The 18,317-nt window shown below is 38.2% G+C and overlaps 1 protein-coding gene across 1 annotated transcript in view; it reads left to right on the forward strand.

The window, feature by feature from the left end:
• The window catches only part of GLDC (glycine decarboxylase), a 39,687-nt gene that overhangs the window by 19,952 nt on the left and 1,418 nt on the right, over window positions 1-18,317 (forward strand). The window contains exons 9-24 of the mRNA XM_058827583.1: window positions 753-858; window positions 1,930-2,069; window positions 2,859-2,939; window positions 3,499-3,596; window positions 4,065-4,149; window positions 4,239-4,280; window positions 6,977-7,119; window positions 7,953-8,028; window positions 11,005-11,130; window positions 12,023-12,172; window positions 12,651-12,763; window positions 13,403-13,544; window positions 14,856-14,967; window positions 16,230-16,325; window positions 17,256-17,428; window positions 18,068-18,148. Of these exons, the coding sequence (XP_058683566.1) occupies window positions 753-858; window positions 1,930-2,069; window positions 2,859-2,939; window positions 3,499-3,596; window positions 4,065-4,149; window positions 4,239-4,280; window positions 6,977-7,119; window positions 7,953-8,028; window positions 11,005-11,130; window positions 12,023-12,172; window positions 12,651-12,763; window positions 13,403-13,544; window positions 14,856-14,967; window positions 16,230-16,325; window positions 17,256-17,428; window positions 18,068-18,148 (1,764 nt within the window). The remainder of the gene's footprint in view (window positions 1-752; window positions 859-1,929; window positions 2,070-2,858; window positions 2,940-3,498; window positions 3,597-4,064; window positions 4,150-4,238; window positions 4,281-6,976; window positions 7,120-7,952; window positions 8,029-11,004; window positions 11,131-12,022; window positions 12,173-12,650; window positions 12,764-13,402; window positions 13,545-14,855; window positions 14,968-16,229; window positions 16,326-17,255; window positions 17,429-18,067; window positions 18,149-18,317) is intronic.

The following is an 18,317-nucleotide window of genomic DNA, read 5'->3' on the forward strand; positions in this document are numbered from 1 at the left end:
TAGCACAAACACCATTGAGTAATGCTGTGTTTGTTATAAACAAGACAGAACTCTTCATAAAGTAGAAGGTAATTCCAATAGTCTGAAATTTCCAACTCAAAGCTGATGAAATAAACTTTTAAATTGTAAAACTAATTATTCAAATTGTCACAACTTTTGATTTTTGTCTGTGTGACTTGATACAATAATATTACATCACCAAAGTGATATCTTTACAGGGAAATACCATTATTAAGTAAGTAAGTATCCAAAATAGTATATCCAGCATACTTCCACAGACCTCCAGTCAGACAAGGTCATAACTTTTTTTGCTCCCATCATTGCCTTCCCCCTGCTCTTAATGTTGTGACAGATTTTGAGGAGAGATTATTATTATTAACACAAGTTTAGGTACATAGTATTCAGGAGTTACTCTATAGTTTTTTTTGTACTGATCCTAAACAATGGGTTCCTGTGAGAATAGCCTGACTTTAAAGTCTCCAAATATCTGTTGCAGTAGTTGAATTTAAGTACATGTTAATTGCTAAAACAGTTACATTTCAAATAGCAATGAATTCATAATCAGCCCTTACAGTTTCATAAAATTATTTTGTCTTTCCCTCCTTTTATTTTGTAGGCAATACATAAGCAGCTAAAACTGGGGATATCAGCTGAGGATATGTGGATTGTCTCTGGGTGCTAAAGAAACATTCCACTAAACTTACATGAAGTAGTCTTTGCTAACAATGTCTTAAACTGTGTTTGGATCCTAGGCTCTTCTGGCTAATATGTCAGCCATGTTTGGCATATACCATGGCTCTGATGGACTAAGGCATATTGCAAGACGAGTACACAATGCTGCTCTAATCTTGGCTGAAGGTGCGTACTTAATGGTCACAGAAACTCTTCTGAAGTCCTTACCCCTTAAATAATACAACTTAAATAAACTTACAGGGCGAGGGCAGGGGTGTCCATTTGATGTGTGTTCTCTCAACTTGAGAGAGGCCATTTTATTACAAAATTCACAACTGTTTTTTTTGTTTTTTGTGTAGTTCTGGTAATGACATCCAAGAGTTAGGTGTCTGTGTGGTAAGAATTTGCAGATGTTGATTCTGTTTTCTCAGGAAACTAACAGAAGTCTACAGAGTGAGTCTCTAGATGACAGTGTTGAGCTGTTACTGATACTGTTTGCCAGCATCTGCGGCTTTTGATAGACCATCCTAGTTTTCACACAGAAATCTGCACAAAGTATTTATAATATAGCAAAGGAAGATAATAAGTTATATTAAAGCAACAGAAACATTTAACTTAAATTGGGTGGAGTATCATACCTGCCACAAACATTGAACTCCCAAAGCCTAACAGCTGAAGAGAAGTGCAGAATCTGTAGCAGAAAATGATTGCATCTGGAGTCTGTGGTCTGGGAGGGTTTTTTTCACTGATAAGACTACCACTGCTGTCAAAAGGAACTATACAAAACTAGAATGTTTGGAACCAATGGAATACTGTAAGAAACATCCATACTTTACTTGTAAGTTTAGCCAGAGGACGTCTTGCTACTGCAAAAAATCCTAAGACTCAAAACTTTGGATTGGCAAGCTCTGTGACAGTTCAAATCTTTTAATGTCTTTCCAGTCTTATTATTTTGTCCTTATTGCATTCATATACAAACTCTGCTGCTGTATATATGTCAGATTTGAGATATCAGAATGACTTTCTCTAGACTCAATCTGTATTACTACTTAGGTTTGAATCTGATCATTTGCATTTCATACACAGTGACTTTTCACTAAAAAGATGATGACTTTGCTGCTCTTTACACAAGGGGCATATTTTGCTTTATTATGTAAAAGCATTTACTTATGAGATATGTAATATCGCTCTGCAACTGCCGCCTGAGCAAACAATACAAGTGTGCATGTAATAGAATTAACTTACTGTTTTTTATAGGTCTCAGGCGAGCTGGTCATAAACTACATCATGATCTGTTCTTTGATACCTTGACGATCACGTGTGGATGCTCAGTCAAAGAGGTTTTGGACAGGGCAGCTCTTAGAAAGATAAATTTTCGGATTTATAGTGATGGCAGAGTAAGCAACTTTCTAAACCTTTGATAAATTCAGAAATTTTGTAGTATGACATTTTCTTCATTAAGTTTCTGATCATTTCATGTGCTAAACAGAACAAAATTATTTAAGATCTTGTCATTTGCTCCTATGTATCTATCAATTATAAGGATAATATAAAGAATGAACTCAAGTAACACACTGAACTTCCAGGAATAATGATTATGTTTTCATTTTATGCCAACTAAAAGGATTATCTAATTTTTTTCATGCTAAATATGTCACTAAGGGGTAGAGTGGAGAGACTCTAAAATTTAATTATGAAATACAAGGTGACATCTGGAATTCAGGTCCTATGGCAGTGTTTGAAGGCAGACTGAAATCTAAACCACATTTTGTTTGGCGCTAAGGCGTCTCACAAAGTGTAGTATGTTCTGTAAATTGGAACAGGGGGAAGGGTTGTCACAGGAAAATGGGCAATTTTCCTGTTAAGTACAAAACCAGTTGGAAATGCTAGAAACAAAGTAATGAGTCTCAAAGTTTCTGAGCCAGATGGCCTGGATGGTTTAGGATTGTAAAGGAAGAAACTGGAAAATGTTACATAAATAAAATAAATTTATATATCATAAATACCTATAAATACGTATGTTTTAAAATATTTAAAATATTTTTTAAAATATGTATGTATTTTGGGTAGACTGGCTTTTTTTTTTCCCCCTCTTGTGTTTCTGGAAAGCTTTTCTTGACCAAAACAAATGTACTGTGTCTCTAGAATAAACAGCTTTGAGTAATTATTGGTGCTTCTATCCATAGCTTGGAGTATCACTTGATGAAACCGTAAATGAGAAAGATCTAGATGACATATTATGGATTTTTGGTTGTGAATCTTCTTCTGTAAGTACATAATAAATCATGTGAATTAAATTATCTGAATGTTTCCAGAGTTTAATGAAAACCAAAACTGGTCTTGTGGTTTCTATATGATGACCATTTATAAATGTTAAGAGTTAATATTAAGAATTTCAGATCCTCTCTTAAATATAGTGTCAAATAAAGGATTTATATAATGCCATTTTCTAGTTGAAGCTCTTAGTTCTTTCTGTCAGCTTGGACACCTTGCATTAGGGTATTACTTCTTCTGTGATGGCTGAGACTTGGGGTCAGTTATTTATTTCCATAAATAATGGAATTTTTTTTGCATGTCATTAGCATTTAGCAGGAATACCTACAAGATGAGGGCTACTCTGAGACATTAAAACTACCCAGTTTTAATACAATGCTGTTGTCATGCTAGGCATATGCAGACACATATGATATTAAAGGTGGCAGATTTCACCTTAAAAGCTGAATAAGTCCTGAGGTAAACTGGTAGCATAAGCCAGTTCTAATGGAAGTTGATTACAGAAAAATAAATTTCCATGAAAATGTTTGACTCTGTTTCTTTTTGTTGAAGGAGCTAATTGCTGAAGGTATGGGTGAAGAAACCAAAGGCATCCTTAGCACCCCATTTAAGAGAACTTCTAATTTCTTGACACACCAGGTTTTCAACAGGTTCGTGAATGTGTGTTTGCTTTTTTTAGGGAATCTGAAATATCTCCTTTCAAAAGTAGCAGTGGAGTCAGCTGAGGATAGTTTTGTACCTAGATTTATACAGTGACTCATTACTCTAAAATAAGATATTTAGTAGCATTTTTAGTTATCTGTCTCATTTTAAATGAGCAGAGCAATACTCATGACCGCTGAGGAATGTGTTTTTCCATCAGTCTGCTGCACTGTACAACCTACTATTTGAGGACATGGTATCCTTGTATTCTATATTTACTGGTAGTATTACTGAGATAATAATAAGCATTTTTAATCTGTGTTGCTATTAGCAAGCTTGAAGTGCCAGTTTGGAAAGAACTACTTTGTATATATTAATAACTCTCCCCAGTCATACTTCTTTGTTATGTTCTTTTCCTTTGTAGCAGCTGGTATAACTAATCTGCTTGCCTTAACACTGTGTTTTGTGTTCTCCAGCTATCACTCTGAGACAAATATTGTGCGGTACATGAAAAGATTAGAAAACAAAGATATTTCCCTTGTTCACAGCATGATTCCCTTGGTAGGTATTTACTGAAAAGACAGAAAAACCTGTACTTACCTACGTGCTTATGTATTTCCATAAATACTGATGTGTGTTTATATTTTTAGGGGTCCTGCACAATGAAGCTCAATAGTTCTGCTGAACTCACAGTAAGTTGCAATAATACTGTCTCACTTGGTATTCACATGAATAAACTATCCAGCCAGTGTCATTCTAGAGAAGGCTGCTCTTGCTCTAATACTCCAGCTGAGAAGGGAGTCTCAGTAGTAGCTAAAGTCACCCTCTCCCTTTTCTGCTAAGAAAAATTTCTGAAAAGCACAAGTAGGACAAGTAGGACTGCAACAACACTAGTAACATATGTGGCCTTGAAGACTCCATTTTGAAAAAAATTATGAAAATAATTTTTTGGGACTAGGTGTCACAGTCCTCCCTCAAGCAATGTTGCATTACCTAACTTCTGGCTGCTTTACAGATCTTAAAATCAAATCCTTAGAAATATGGAAAGAGTCAGGTGGGACTGGCAATTCATGCTTCTTTTTCAGTTTGCAATTTCTTAGGATAATTCCCTTTTCCCCAGCTGAAGGGTTTCCAGATATCTTCATATTTCTAACTGATAGTAAATGAAGCAGAGCTTTAGCCAGGCTGTTTGATCACCAAATGACTTGTTGATTTGGAATGAGCTTCCTTTGCTCTCTTCCTGTTGTTTTCTCACTTTCATCTTTCACCAGTTTTCTTTTGTCCCCTTTCTTTCACTGCTTTCTCTCTCTCCCTTCACTGTTTTATGTCTTGTATATTTCCTCTAAGTAAAAGTAATACCATTCCAGACAACTCCTCTCTGTTTACCCTGTGATCCCACAGGTCTATGTAAGGGTAGGTGAAACTAAGTAGTAGGAGAACGTTAAGGATTTTTAAGCATATTCTTAATGTTAGAAAATTGTTACGGAAAATCATAGGATCATTTATGTTGGAAAACACCTTTTAGATTAAGTCCAGCTGTTAACCTGGCACTGCGTCCATCAGTAAACCATGCTCCTGATCACCGTATCTACATATCTTATAAACACTTCCAGGGGTGTTGTTCGGCAGTTCTTTAGGGAGGCTGTTCAAAGGGTTTCTGTGAATACATTTTTCTTTATATCCAGTCTTAAACTCTTGTCTTATCAGTTACTACCTGGGAAGAGACCAACCCCATCTGGCTATACCCTCCTGTCAGGCAGTTGTAGAGAAGACACCAGGTCCCCCCTGGGCCTCCTTTTCTCCAGCCTAAACACCCCCAGCTCCCTCAGATGCTCCTCGCAGGACTTGTGATCCTATGAGCACTCCTTAAGCCCACCTTGCCTTCACCAACTTTGTAGCCTTTCTCTGAACATGCTCCAGAACCTCAATTTCTCTCATGGAGTGAGGGGCCCAAAACTGAACACAGGATTTTGAGGTGTGGCCTCACCAGCCCTGAGTACAGGGGAGAATCCCTGCCCTGCTCCTGCTGGCCACACTATTGCTGGCACAGGCCAAGATGCCATTGGCCTCCTTGGCCACCTGGGCACTGCTGGCTCCTGTTCAGCTGCTGTCACCAGCACCCCCAGGTCTTGCCAGGCACTCTGCTTCCAGCCTTTAGCTCTGCCTGGAGGGTGTTGTGACCCAAGGGCACAGAAATGCCAGTAAAAATGTGATATCACACTCTTAAGGGGAAAGCAGCACCCCAGATTTGCAGATACTTCTAGTCAAAAAGAAATGAACAAAATCAGAGTCCACAAAATAAACTTACAGAGTTGTATTAGTAAATTATAAACTTGGCATTGAAATTGGTATAAATTAGTCCCTTGTCTTCTAGCATAAACCCATGATGGTGTGTTTTGAATAAGTGAAAGATTGAAGAGAGGAGAGGGGGGTGAAATTAGAGAGGAAGAAAGAAAGAATGGAAGAAAGGTGCGAAGAAAGATCAACCAGTCTTGACTCCAGTGATGATCCAGCTGTTGGTGTGTCCAGGGTCCCAGGCGCCTCTGCGCTGGGGCTTCTACCTTTTTATAGCTAAGTTTTCCTGACCCTGGAGACAAGTTTCTTGCTCTCTGTGAAAATTAGTTATCATGCATAGTCCACGCACAGTTGTTCTAGGCCTTTCTGGAAATGGGCCAGAGGGCTTTGGGGGGTCTTTGGTGGTCTTGATTCCCCTCACTGGATCAGCCTTTGGTGAACAGTCCATGCCCTCTTCGTGCTTATGTCCAGAAGCCAGAGCAAGGACTATTGTCCCAGGAAAGTGCTGTTCTACCTCAATGTGGCCCCCTTCTCCACCTGCATCCTGTTATTTCTTGCCCTTTTATGCAGCATGCTCTTATCAACAGTCCTTGGTTGGTTCCACTGCTATCTGTCCATCAGTTTTTGAGACATACACATTAGCTCCTGACCTTGTAGGCTTTTGCAGCATCCCATGGCTTAAACATCAACCTGGACTTGATGATCTGTTGAGAAGGGAAAAAAAGAGCAAGAGAGAAACGGGAAAATTCTATAAGCTACTTCTAAGCTTTGGGCTTAACTTCTTTATAATATCCCAAATCCTTGCGTGATCTGATTACCAAAATAAAAAGCTAAAAGGTTAACATTTAATCAGTTATCATTAGACCTTATTGAACCTCATATGACTGGCCTTGGCCTCATCAATCCAGCCTGTCCAGATCCCTTTGTAGAGCCTTCCAAGCCTCCAGCAGATCAACATACTTGGTGCTTGATACTTCGTGGACCACAAGGAGACTTCCTTCCTTCACAGAGTTTAGCAACAGCACAGAGCTGTCTGTATTTTGTTACAGCACTCTTTTACGTTGTTTTTTTTAAATTATTTTTATTTTTATAGCCTATTACATGGAGGGAATTTGCCAACATCCACCCTTTTGTTCCTCTGGATCAAGCTCAAGGGTATCAGCAGCTTTTCAAGGATTTAGAGAAGGACCTATGTGAGATTACAGGCTACGACAAAATCTCCTTCCAGCCAAATAGGTAGGAATTTTTTTTCTGTGTGTTTGCACCTTGAGACACAATTCCAAAAACTTATCTCCAAAGAGAATGTGCAAGCCAAAATTGTAAGAATTTTCCAAAATCAAATTTGTCTTGAATACAAGATTATGAAATTACTAAGTAGTTTAAAAAACTTCTTAAACTACAGTATTTTATTTTGTCTCATCTCTTCTAAAAGTTCAATGATTTGGTCTTTTTAATTCTTTTAATATTTTCCTCCTATGAACTGAAAATAAAGATTTGGAATAGGAATAAGATGTAAGAACTGCCAGGTGTTCAATTGTTGAAACTGGTTGGTAGTGCACTAGGTTTGACTTAAGAACGACTAAGATCTGTGTGCTCACAGAAATTATTAGAGCAGCATTTAATGGGTACTGCTGCAGCCTGTTTATGTCCTCTAGCAGTTTTGATACAAAATGAACAGCAAGAACTTACTCTGCTCTTAGGCTGTCACTGAAAGACCTTTTATGTTTCATTATATACACTTTGCTATGCATTTCAATATTAGTTTGCCTCTGTAATCAAGCACAGAGTCCCCTGCTAGGTGCAGAAACGTGGATCAACTCAGTCACCATAAGGATTTAACATCATAGTATAAACGCCTAAAATGGCATAACCTTTGTCATCTACTCTTTTAATTTACATCTAGCTGTTAATGTAAGCATGTCCATTTGTAATTTAACCTATGGAATGTGCTCCTTTTAATTTCCTGAAGTCATTGATAAGGGTTAGGGCTGGACAGTTTTGAAGCTCCAGCAGAGAGGTGGCATTCCTGGTTTGTGTGCTGTGTAAGAGTGTTTGTGTTCTTCTTGCAGTGGAGCCCAAGGAGAGTACACAGGCTTGGCTGCGATCAAAGCTTATTTAAATGCCAAAGGAGAGCGTCACAGAACTGTAAGTGTCACTACTTATGTGGGGAAATGTTGGGTGGGAAGTGGAGAGTTGATTCAGCAGCTGGGACTCACCTAGAGAGAAGCTAGGTTGTGTATCATCACCTCTGATAGGCTTTCAGTATTCCATGCTTCCCACATAGATCCTTGGTTAACATCTTAAAAGTTTTTACAGTGAGAATGAGACAGGGCACTCCCCGGAAGGGTGATTGTACTGAGTTTGGCTAGGGTGGTCTTAACTTTCTCCACATGAATTGTGGAGGAAGCACTGTTCATAACACAGAGATCTCTTGGCAAATAGTGAACAGTGCTTTCACAGTGTCAAGGCTTTCTCTCTATGCCCCTGTCCTGCCCCTGTCCTTTCCCAGCAAGGAGGCTGGGTGTCAGCAAGGTGCTGGGAGAGACACAGCCAGCACAGCTGACCCTGGCTGTCCAAAGGGGCATGCTTAACAACAAAAGCTCAGGGAAAGGAGGGCAAAGCAGGGAAAGTCATGTTTATGGCATTTTAATTCCCAAGCAACCATTGCACATGCCATGTGGCCAGGCATGGGAAGTCAGGAAGGAGGGAAGAAAATTGAGATACGTTTATAATTTCATCTAACGCCTTCTCTCTCTTGAAAGGTGATGAACAGTTCTTTCATGTTCACAGCTTACATATCATGTGTTAATTCCGGAATTATTTATTCTATTCTTTTCCATCCTCATTTCCTTGCTGGATTCCAGTTATTTGTCCATCCTTCTCAAAAAAGCCATTTTATCTTTGGTTATCTTTAAAGCTTCTGTATTCCTTTTACTTTTTTTCTCTTATTTCCCTTTCTAGTTTTTGATGCAGTTGCTTCTTTTTCCCACCTAAATGATGAGATCTTTTAGTAGCAGTAGGTTCAAAGCTAAAGATCACAATGGTGGGTTGTTAAGATGTGTTTTCTCATGTCATTCTTTAGATCTGTCTGCCTCCAGTAGATGTATACTGTTTTGAATGCTGCCCCTCAGTACTGTGGGTCCTTTTCTGAACTCTGCAATCAGTTCCTTTAGTGACTTGGGGGGTTTTTGTATTAACAGGATATTTGGCATTTCACTGTGTGTCTCCATAATAAACACAGTTATGAGTAATTTTAAATGTTAGAGAACCAGCACAGATATTTATAATATTCTGTTAGGATGGCCTTTCCATACAGTGAAAACTGAGTATTTTTCTTGCTTTAACATGTATTCATGAAATACATATGTACCTTCCCACTCAACCCACTGGAAGTTAGTTTAGGAACATTTTTCAAGATCATGTCAAAAACTTCTTGGAAATCTGAGACTGCTTAGGTCTTCTTCTTTCATACACCCATAGAGTTGGCTTTCAACAGTAGGAAAAAAGTCCTTAGTGCAATAGCATAGATGTCCTTTGAACCTGGTTTTATCCTTAGCTTTGGGACTCATTTGCCTTCTCAAAATGGAAGCGTTGCTGTTCTGGCCTGCTGGGAACTATTGCCTCTATGTGAGGCTAGCATTCACCTAAAACTGAATGTTAGCGTTGTCTTCTTTGTTTCTTTGTTGCATCCAGATCACATTAAACTCATTAGAAGGCAGCCACTCTTTACAGTTACAAACCTTGTTTTGAGTAGTTTTACTCAGCAGGAAGTGAAATTAGGTTAAAATTTTCTTCCTTGGAGAGTTGTCTTCTGATTGTCTACATATCATCTGCCATTTCTTATTCTGTGCAAGATCCTCAAGCTTCTCTGGGTGTCTGTGGGTCTTTCTGTGGTCTGAGAGTACGCAGAGGTGAACTGCACAGGAGAGCCTGTGGGCTGCTTGCTCTTTACTCACACATTACAGATTTCAAATGTTACAGGAAAATCATGATACTTCGGGAAAGAATAAAAAGGAGTAAGAAAATAAGAATGCCCACGAAGTGTTGGCCTTTCAATTGAAGTGCTTCTTTCTCCTGGGCTGGAGAAAGTAAATTGTACCAGCAGCTCAATGGTCTCATAGTTGGCTGTGTTTGGATTTGGTGCCCTCTTGTGGGAAAAAAGAGTGGGCATGAACTGACGGCTCACATCCCTGCTTTTTTGTGTGATCGGTGATGTCTGCACCAGCAAGCCTTGCTGGCCATCTGGAGCCGCTTTACATTTCAGCTACGTGGACAAAATGGCTACAGATGTGTCACAGTGCTTCCTGGCGCTGGTGCTGCCGTCCCTGTGTTCCTGGTGTTTTCAAATATTCACATTTGTCTCAGCATCACTGTGGATGATAGAGTTCCACAAGCCATCATGCAGTTACTCAGGAAAATAAAGTAAAAGACTTTTTATTATATATATATTTTTTAAAATTTATTGTCTTTAGAAAGGGTGGAATTCCTAAAAAATATCTGGAAATATCCTGACACATGCACCATTTTCCTGTGATTAATAAGAACATGCATTTATTTAAGTAGAAATGTTTCTATTTTTTTTTTCCCCTCTTTTAATGTTAACTGTACAGAGCATACAAATAGCTCTGAGTTTCTCATCTATAGCCAAAATATTTAGGTCTGAATTTTTGTTTTGAATAGAATACAGAAAAAAATGCTTTGGAAGCCAGAAGAAGTTGTGGAAATTTGGAATTAGGCAGTTTTTCCTTTCAAGTCATATGTACATATGGAGACTGGTAACTGTGAAAAAAAAAAAAAAAGTGTTTTACAAAAAGGTGGGGTGAGACAAGAAGATTTTAAATATGAGTATCTGAAATAATATTCTGGAATTGCATCCCTAAATATGATTATGCAGCAAATGAAACTTTGGTAATGTGTATTTAATTACCAAATTAAATACACCTGAATGGATTTTCTTTAAAAAATTTATTAGCATGGTTCAGCAAAAGCAGCAGTTTGCTGGTACCATCAGGATTTCCTTTCAAAATTTTGATGATGAATTGTAGCTGAGTGTAAACCATAAAACATTAAGATTTTATTAACCAGTTATACTTTAGGCTCTGTTTTCCTTTCCCTTCCAAGGTTTGCCTTATTCCGAAATCTGCTCATGGTACTAATCCAGCAAGTGCACAAATGGCAGGGATGAAGATTCAGCCAATTGAAGTGGATAAAAATGGGAGCATTGATATTTCTCATTTGAAAGCAATGGTGAGTATTTCATTATCTTTGATTTTTCAAGGAACACTTATTCTCTGAAGGTAATAGCATTGGCAGCTGAATCACATTTTTCTACAAGAGAAAATTAAGCAATAATAGAGAATATATGTTTCAAAAGGATAAGTAAAATGCTTTTCTTTTTTTTTTCTCACTCAGACACTAACCATGTGACACTTGTGAGATTTCTTTTATTTTGGGGATCTTTGGTGCAGGATTTACTCAAAGAGTCTTTTTACACAGTAGACTCTTTTATAGCAGACCCTTTTGGTCCACAGCTAGTACTGGAAATGAACGAGCCATTTTCATGAATGTGAAGCATTTGAAACTGCGTATCAGCCTTCTTTTAGCAAAGTCCACCTCTGCTGAGGAAGGTGTTGCTAGGCAACTACATTTTTTCTCTCTTTTAAAGTACATTGGCTGCAGGTGAATCTTGCAATGCAAGGGACTAGCAGAACACATTTCCACATTTGAGCAAACTTTTATAGAACTCTATTGCTGAAAGCAGGGGGAATGGTCATTATTTCACATTAACTTGAAGGCCAGATGTTTCATTTGGTTGTCTGAAGGTCCCAGAAGTGAGTATTTTTTATATATACATGGATAGATATACAGATATATATATACACAGAGATATATATTTATATCTATATTTACCTTTTAATACTGCCTTCTTCCCAGATTTAAAATTCTGATTTATTCAGAAATCACTCCTTTTCCATAGGCATGGCTGAAGGAAGGAATCCAGTATTGTATAAGTACTTTGACTGTCTGCTGATGGGCTTGCTTCTCACCCACTCTTTCTTTAGTTGTACTTTTTTTGTAAAATCTTGAGAAGCTTTAGGAGGCTTAGTGACTTTTTTTTCTCTCCCCTCCCTGCCTCCAGGTGGACAAGCACAAGGAGAACTTGGCAGCCATCATGATCACATACCCTTCCACCAACGGTGTGTTTGAGGAGGAGATTGGAGATGTGTGTGACCTCATTCACAAACATGGAGGCCAAGTTTACTTAGATGGAGCAAATATGAATGCTCAGGTACAAAACCTAGGCAGATTTATTGCTACTGGGAGTCCTTGGAATAAAAATAGCACAGCAGTACTCAGTTCAGACCATAACACAGCTTCCATGCAAGATGGCATAGTATTTGGGGGATGATGTGAGATTTCCAAGAACAGTAATAAAAATAAGATGGTGGAAGTAATTCACTTTTATTTGGTTTTGCCCTGAAATGTGTCATAAGTTTTATGACTTGTTCACTGAAATTGGGTTAGTCTGCCTACCCTTTATTGAAGACATTATTTACAGATGTAATTAAGAATTCTTAAAACAAACGGGCATCGTTCTTGCTTATGATAAGCAAGAACTATGAGGCTAATTTGCATCATGTTCTTGCATCATGATAAAGAAAAAACATGGAACACACACCAACTTTTTCAACCTGTTCTCCTTGCATTTAGTAATAGTCTTGAATGGCATATGAAGAATGTCTTGAAACAGAGTATTCCCTTGACAGGTTGGTCTGTGTCGTCCTGGAGATTATGGATCTGATGTCTCTCACTTAAATCTTCACAAAACCTTTTGCATTCCCCATGGAGGAGGAGGACCTGGAATGGGACCAATTGGAGTGTGGGTATCTCTATATTAGCCTTTTCTTAACAAACAAACAAACAAAAAATTCTATATATCTATCTATCTTAGTGAATCTTGTTTGGGTGTTCACTTCAGGACAGAGTCATGGATGGGAGAGGTGTTATGTTGGTTGCAAACATCTGTCCTTTTCCAGCACAGTCATGTACTAATCTCAAGCATGCTGGTGTTCACCTGTATCCCCAAACCCTGGCTGCCATGTTGGCCTTCTAGTGTGTGTGGTAAACCTCACTCAGCAATCTGTTTCCTGAGTAAGAGATGGACTTTGAGGGCTGATAGTACTGCATGTAATCCAGAGCACAGAAGTGCTACACAAGCTGTGTGAATCTATCCTATGGAGCATTTGTATTTCCTTAAAGGAAGATAATCTTACTAGTTTAAAGAAATAAATTTTTATTTGGATAACTCCATTAATATCTTGTGATAGGTTGAAAACTGAATGCCCTCCTCCACTGGCACCAGTTGTGATAATAAACTTTCTTTTGAAGAAGGCATAGATCTTACTTCCTAGAGGACTGTATTTGGAAGCAAGGTGAAGAGAAACTACTGCTGAAGCTGTCCAGATATGGTAACACAGGAACACACATCTAAGCTCTAAAATCACTGTTTTTGTTTTAGGAAGAAACATTTGGCTCCCTACTTGCCTACCCACCCTGTGATCAAAATACAGACGGATAAGGATGCATGTCCTTTGGGTACTGTCAGTGCTGCACCTTGGGGTTCCAGTGCTATATTGCCAATTTCCTGGGTGTATATCAAGGTGTGTAGACTTCTGTAAGGAAGTATCAGCTGAGGTTCTGTTTCTCTTTCAAGTCCAATGGCCACTAGAACCACATGAACAGGTTTAAGAGCAGCTAATTGTGAGATGTTTGCACAGACTGAAATGCAGTGAAATGAAGTGACTCCAGTACAGTTACAGGTTATATACATCCATCAATTCTACTTGTTTTATAGAAGGACAATGTTGCCACGAGAAAGAAGAGTTAGATACAGGAGTTGTCCTGATGTCCTACCTCTTGTCTGTAATAGATCTTGAGATAAGCGGACACCAGACAGAAAACTGCAGTCAGGCTTTCACTTTCTGACATTGAAGCTTTCATGTTTAAAAGCTGCCTGGTAATTACTGTTCCCCCAAGAGTATTTTTAATTGTATGTTTCAGTATTGTTGTATTTGACATCTATGTAACATTCAGCTTTACAATATCCTGAATTCCAGAGGAGTTTGAAAACTGAACTTAGTTTTGGTTTTACATGTGAAACACCTTGATCATAATCTATGTGATTTGTTAATCCCTTGCAATTTAGTGATAAGCCACCAAATATTTGGCTACACGTATATTTAGCCAACAGAGATGATTGTAGATTCAAATTCTATTTGATGAAGGGTTTGCAGGGGCTCCTGAGTTACATTTAACACTTCCAGTAACAGAGTTGGGGAAGAGTGAACCTAGGGGGAGTGTCATTCAGAGCACTTTGTTGCCAGTTTGATACTCTTAACCATGGGAATTTCCTCTGCTGGGGAAACCAGCTCTCCTGGAATTCGAAATGACCAAATATGAAGTGGTGCAATTTCCATTTTCAGCTGTGGGTAAAAATAATTTCTGACTTGAAGCTGGTTCCCATTACAAAATATCTTATCCATTAGAAATTTTTAAGGGGATTGGTTTTCTCACAGTGTAAAATGTCATTTATTTATAATATCCCACCTAAAGTTCTCTGGACAGTCTTGCTTTGAGATGGAGACAGGCAGCCTGTGCCTTTTGACATTGTGTTCTCAATTTTTCTATTCAGTTCAAAGCTTCTCAGTTTGAGGAAAGGTTTGGGTCATTCATTTGTGGACTTCAAGCTAAACCCCTTACACGGTGGACACTCATAAACAACATACAGCAGAGGTGCCCTCAGTCAATATCCAGTGCTTCTCCTTGAGTGTTGTGTGGAAAAGTGCAAAAGCAGAGTGACTGCCTTAGAACTAGCCAGGTGCACTGAGGTGCTGCTCTCTGTCATGCAGGACCACACTTTGCTTGTTTTAGACCGGTTTTAGATCTCTTTCTTCATGTTATTTTTCTTTCAGACAATGGGAGCAAAGGGTCTGAAGCATGCTTCTGAGATTGCTATACTAAATGCAAATTACATGGCAAAGAGGCTAGAGAAGCACTACAAAATCCTTTTCAGAGGAGCAAGAGGCAAGTATTGGATGATTTTTTTTCTTCTAACAGGCTCTTTTTTTTTGCCTCATGTAGAAGTTGGCTTGCAGCATGGTTGCTTTGGGTTTTTTTTTGTGGCTACATGGCTATGTGACCACCGATTCCAAACTTCTCTTGATGTTGCTCACAAGGAGAGAAATAACCTGCCACACTTCTATGGATGTATTGCAATGAGACTGAAATACTTGGAAGTAGAAGAAAAGTAATATCTGTTTGTAATTAGAAAAAAATTATACCAAAGGTAGAGTTAACCATTAGATTGTTCTCCTTGAAATTTAATGGCAGATTAATGAATGTTAGAAAAATGAAAAGCAACCAAGTTGAGACTTCCAAATCTCCATAATCAATGATGCAACTGTTTAAGAACTGAAAGTAATTTTTGGACCTGTACTTCCCCTTGCACACTTCCTCTGAAAATAAATCCCACCAAGCTTCCCTCATTTCTGCTCCTTGTTCACTTTTGTGAGATGATAGAATTCCCTTGGTATGATATTTTAGCTACATTCTGTTTCCCTGCTTTGGCTCTCCAGTCCTGCAACAGGACAGAAGTAATGAATGAGAGATGAAAAAATTATTGTGATAGTATAGTAACTATCAGAGTTTTTTGCTTGTTCAAGCTGAACAGTGTCAAAGAACGTTTGAGTACATATATTATTCTTATATTACATATATTATTCTTAAAATAGATATATCTTAAATTTAATGATGTACACCTTGGCTAAAGCTGCAAGTTGTACTTTATTAGAAGTGAATGAAAATTGCAGATTTTGAAGGATTTAACAGTGTAATGGAAGATTCTCCAGAATCTGGATATTGGTACAGACAACTTTTGTGTTTAGCCTCTCTATAACACTAGATTTGAGCTTTGCTCTGGCATAAGATAAAACTGATTATCTTGATTAATTTAAGATAGCCTAAGATCCAAATGGTGTTGGGCCTCTGACAAATCAAATTATTTTTTCAGAGAACTTGTAAATTGTAGGAGCTACTTTGACCACTCATTCCTAGTTCTGATCTTGTAAATGAGGCCTCTTCTTAATGTGATGTGGGATTCAAAGGGCCATTCTTCAAAAACTGAGTTGCATATCTCTTACCTGATAATTTCTCAGATTTGAGGTTTTGCCCAAGTGGATATTTTTGAGTTTGTCTTTTTGCCATGTTCTCCACAAAACCAATGGGAATAGACAGCTTGGTAAGTTGCACTGTTCTCCTATTACTAGTGTTCACCTTTTCACTTACAGGTTACGTAGCCCATGAGTTCATTTTGGATACAAGACCTTTCAAGAAAACAGCAAACATTGAAGCTGTAGATCTTGCTAAAAGGCTTCAGGATTATGGTAAGTCAAATGTCTATTCTGTAAAATAGCAGAGCAAGTGAAAATTTTCTTAATCTCTTCTAGAGGGAGACACTAACCTTCTAGTTCTGTGCTTATGGATCTGAATCTGTCACAATTATTTCAGGTTTCCTCATGTTCTTTAAGGGCTTGGAGAGATATTTATATTTACTGAGTTGTAGGTCCTCTGTAGCCTCTGCTGCTACTTCACAGTTCTGTAAACTGCCCCATCAAATTACTGATTACAAGTCTCAACTGTTTGGAGCAGGTGTGTTGGAGCCAAAACCTTAATAAGATTCCAACAAAGCAAAACAAAACAGGAAAAAATGAAACAAAACAAAAAACCTCAAACAAACAAACATACAAAAACCCCAAAACAAGCAAACACACAAAACACCAAAAACCAAACAATGTTTTGTACACATGCTCTTAAGGATCTGATTGTGGATGCTTCTTGGCTGCCATGCAAGAGGACCCATTAAACTATTTGATCCTATAAAACTGTGCTTCTAATGAATTTTCATGAAAGTTGTTAAAACCCCAACCAGTAATACTTCTTCAGTGAAATAATCCAAAGGCTAATTGTGATACTAAAAAACCCCACCCTTCCTATTCTAAGAGAGCCTTAAATATTGTGCACCACTTTAAACAGACTTTTCAGTAGGTATAGAGGTGAGTTAGGTAAGTATATTAAAGTTCCTTTTAAATAAACTGTTACATTAAATCAGTGTGTAGCTCTGTTGTAAATAATACAACAGTGCTAAAAACGAAAAGTCTTATCTACCTCTGAAGTACAGTGCCAACACTACCAGTGAGTTCAATCCTGTACAGATTTTTGTAGAGAAAGGACCAAATTTGTGAATCTGCTGATTGCTAATGCATGTATTATCTCCTACCCTATTGTCAGTGACTGATTTCTGCTATTGTCACCAGGTTTTCATGCTCCAACCATGTCCTGGCCAGTGGCAGGGACACTTATGATTGAACCTACAGAGTCTGAAGACAAAGCAGAGCTGGACAGATTTTGTGATGCAATGATCAGTATTCGGCAGGAAATTGCTGAAATAGAGGAGGGCAGGATGGACCCCCAAATTAACCCACTAAAGGTAAAATGGCATGTAGAGCAAGGTACCAGCATCAGCCTAACCCTTGAGATTGCAGAATCCCACTTCCTAGTCTTTCAAAAGTAATGGGGCACAGTGTTGAACACAAGACTTTCTTGAGAAAACTTCGACTTTTTCATAATTTGAATTTTGACTTTTTCAAGTGAGAAGTCAGGCCTTTGCTGACAGAGCAGAGACAGTTACTTTCACAAGCACTTAATTTCTATTTCAAGGCCATTTCAAAGTAATGGAGGAGAGATGCTTATTTCACTGATTTAAGAGAGAAAGTGGAATGACCGTAACATTAATAGTTAGACTGAATTAATTATTTTAGCAATGCAGCACAGAACTGATATCAGCTCAAGTTCTGTTCAACTCTTTCAGTGCTGTGCGGACTTTTAAGTTTAGTGAAAAGCCAAAAGCATATTCAAGTATTGGATAGCATCTTTAGGCAAACTGAAAAAAAATCCAAATACTGACTTGCTTCCTGGTTTAAATCTGCTTTTTTTCCCCCCAGATAAACAGTGTTCTCTGGACAGTAATTATTTATATGTTGTAATATGAATTTGAATAAGGCTTCGCACTGATATGTTCAACTGAATTCAGTAATTTCTTGTTCTCAACATGTCTTGTTTCTTGTAGATGTCACCACATACTCTGAACTGTGTCACTTCTTCCAAGTGGGATCGTCCCTACTCCAGAGAAGTGGCAGCATTCCCACTGGTGAGTACATAATGGGAACTTGGTGGTGTGGTAATACATAAATATGCTTTGTGCTCGCTAGTTTCTTAGTCAGTTGGAGATGAAGTAATGTGGTAAGAATGAAAACCTCAGAGCCATTTTATTGTTGCCCAGTTTTTATGTGTGTGAGCTCTACCACAGTTTCATTTAA

This window comes from Poecile atricapillus, chromosome Z (assembly GCF_030490865.1).
Source record: "Poecile atricapillus isolate bPoeAtr1 chromosome Z, bPoeAtr1.hap1, whole genome shotgun sequence".
Lineage (NCBI taxonomy): Eukaryota > Metazoa > Chordata > Aves > Passeriformes > Paridae > Poecile > Poecile atricapillus.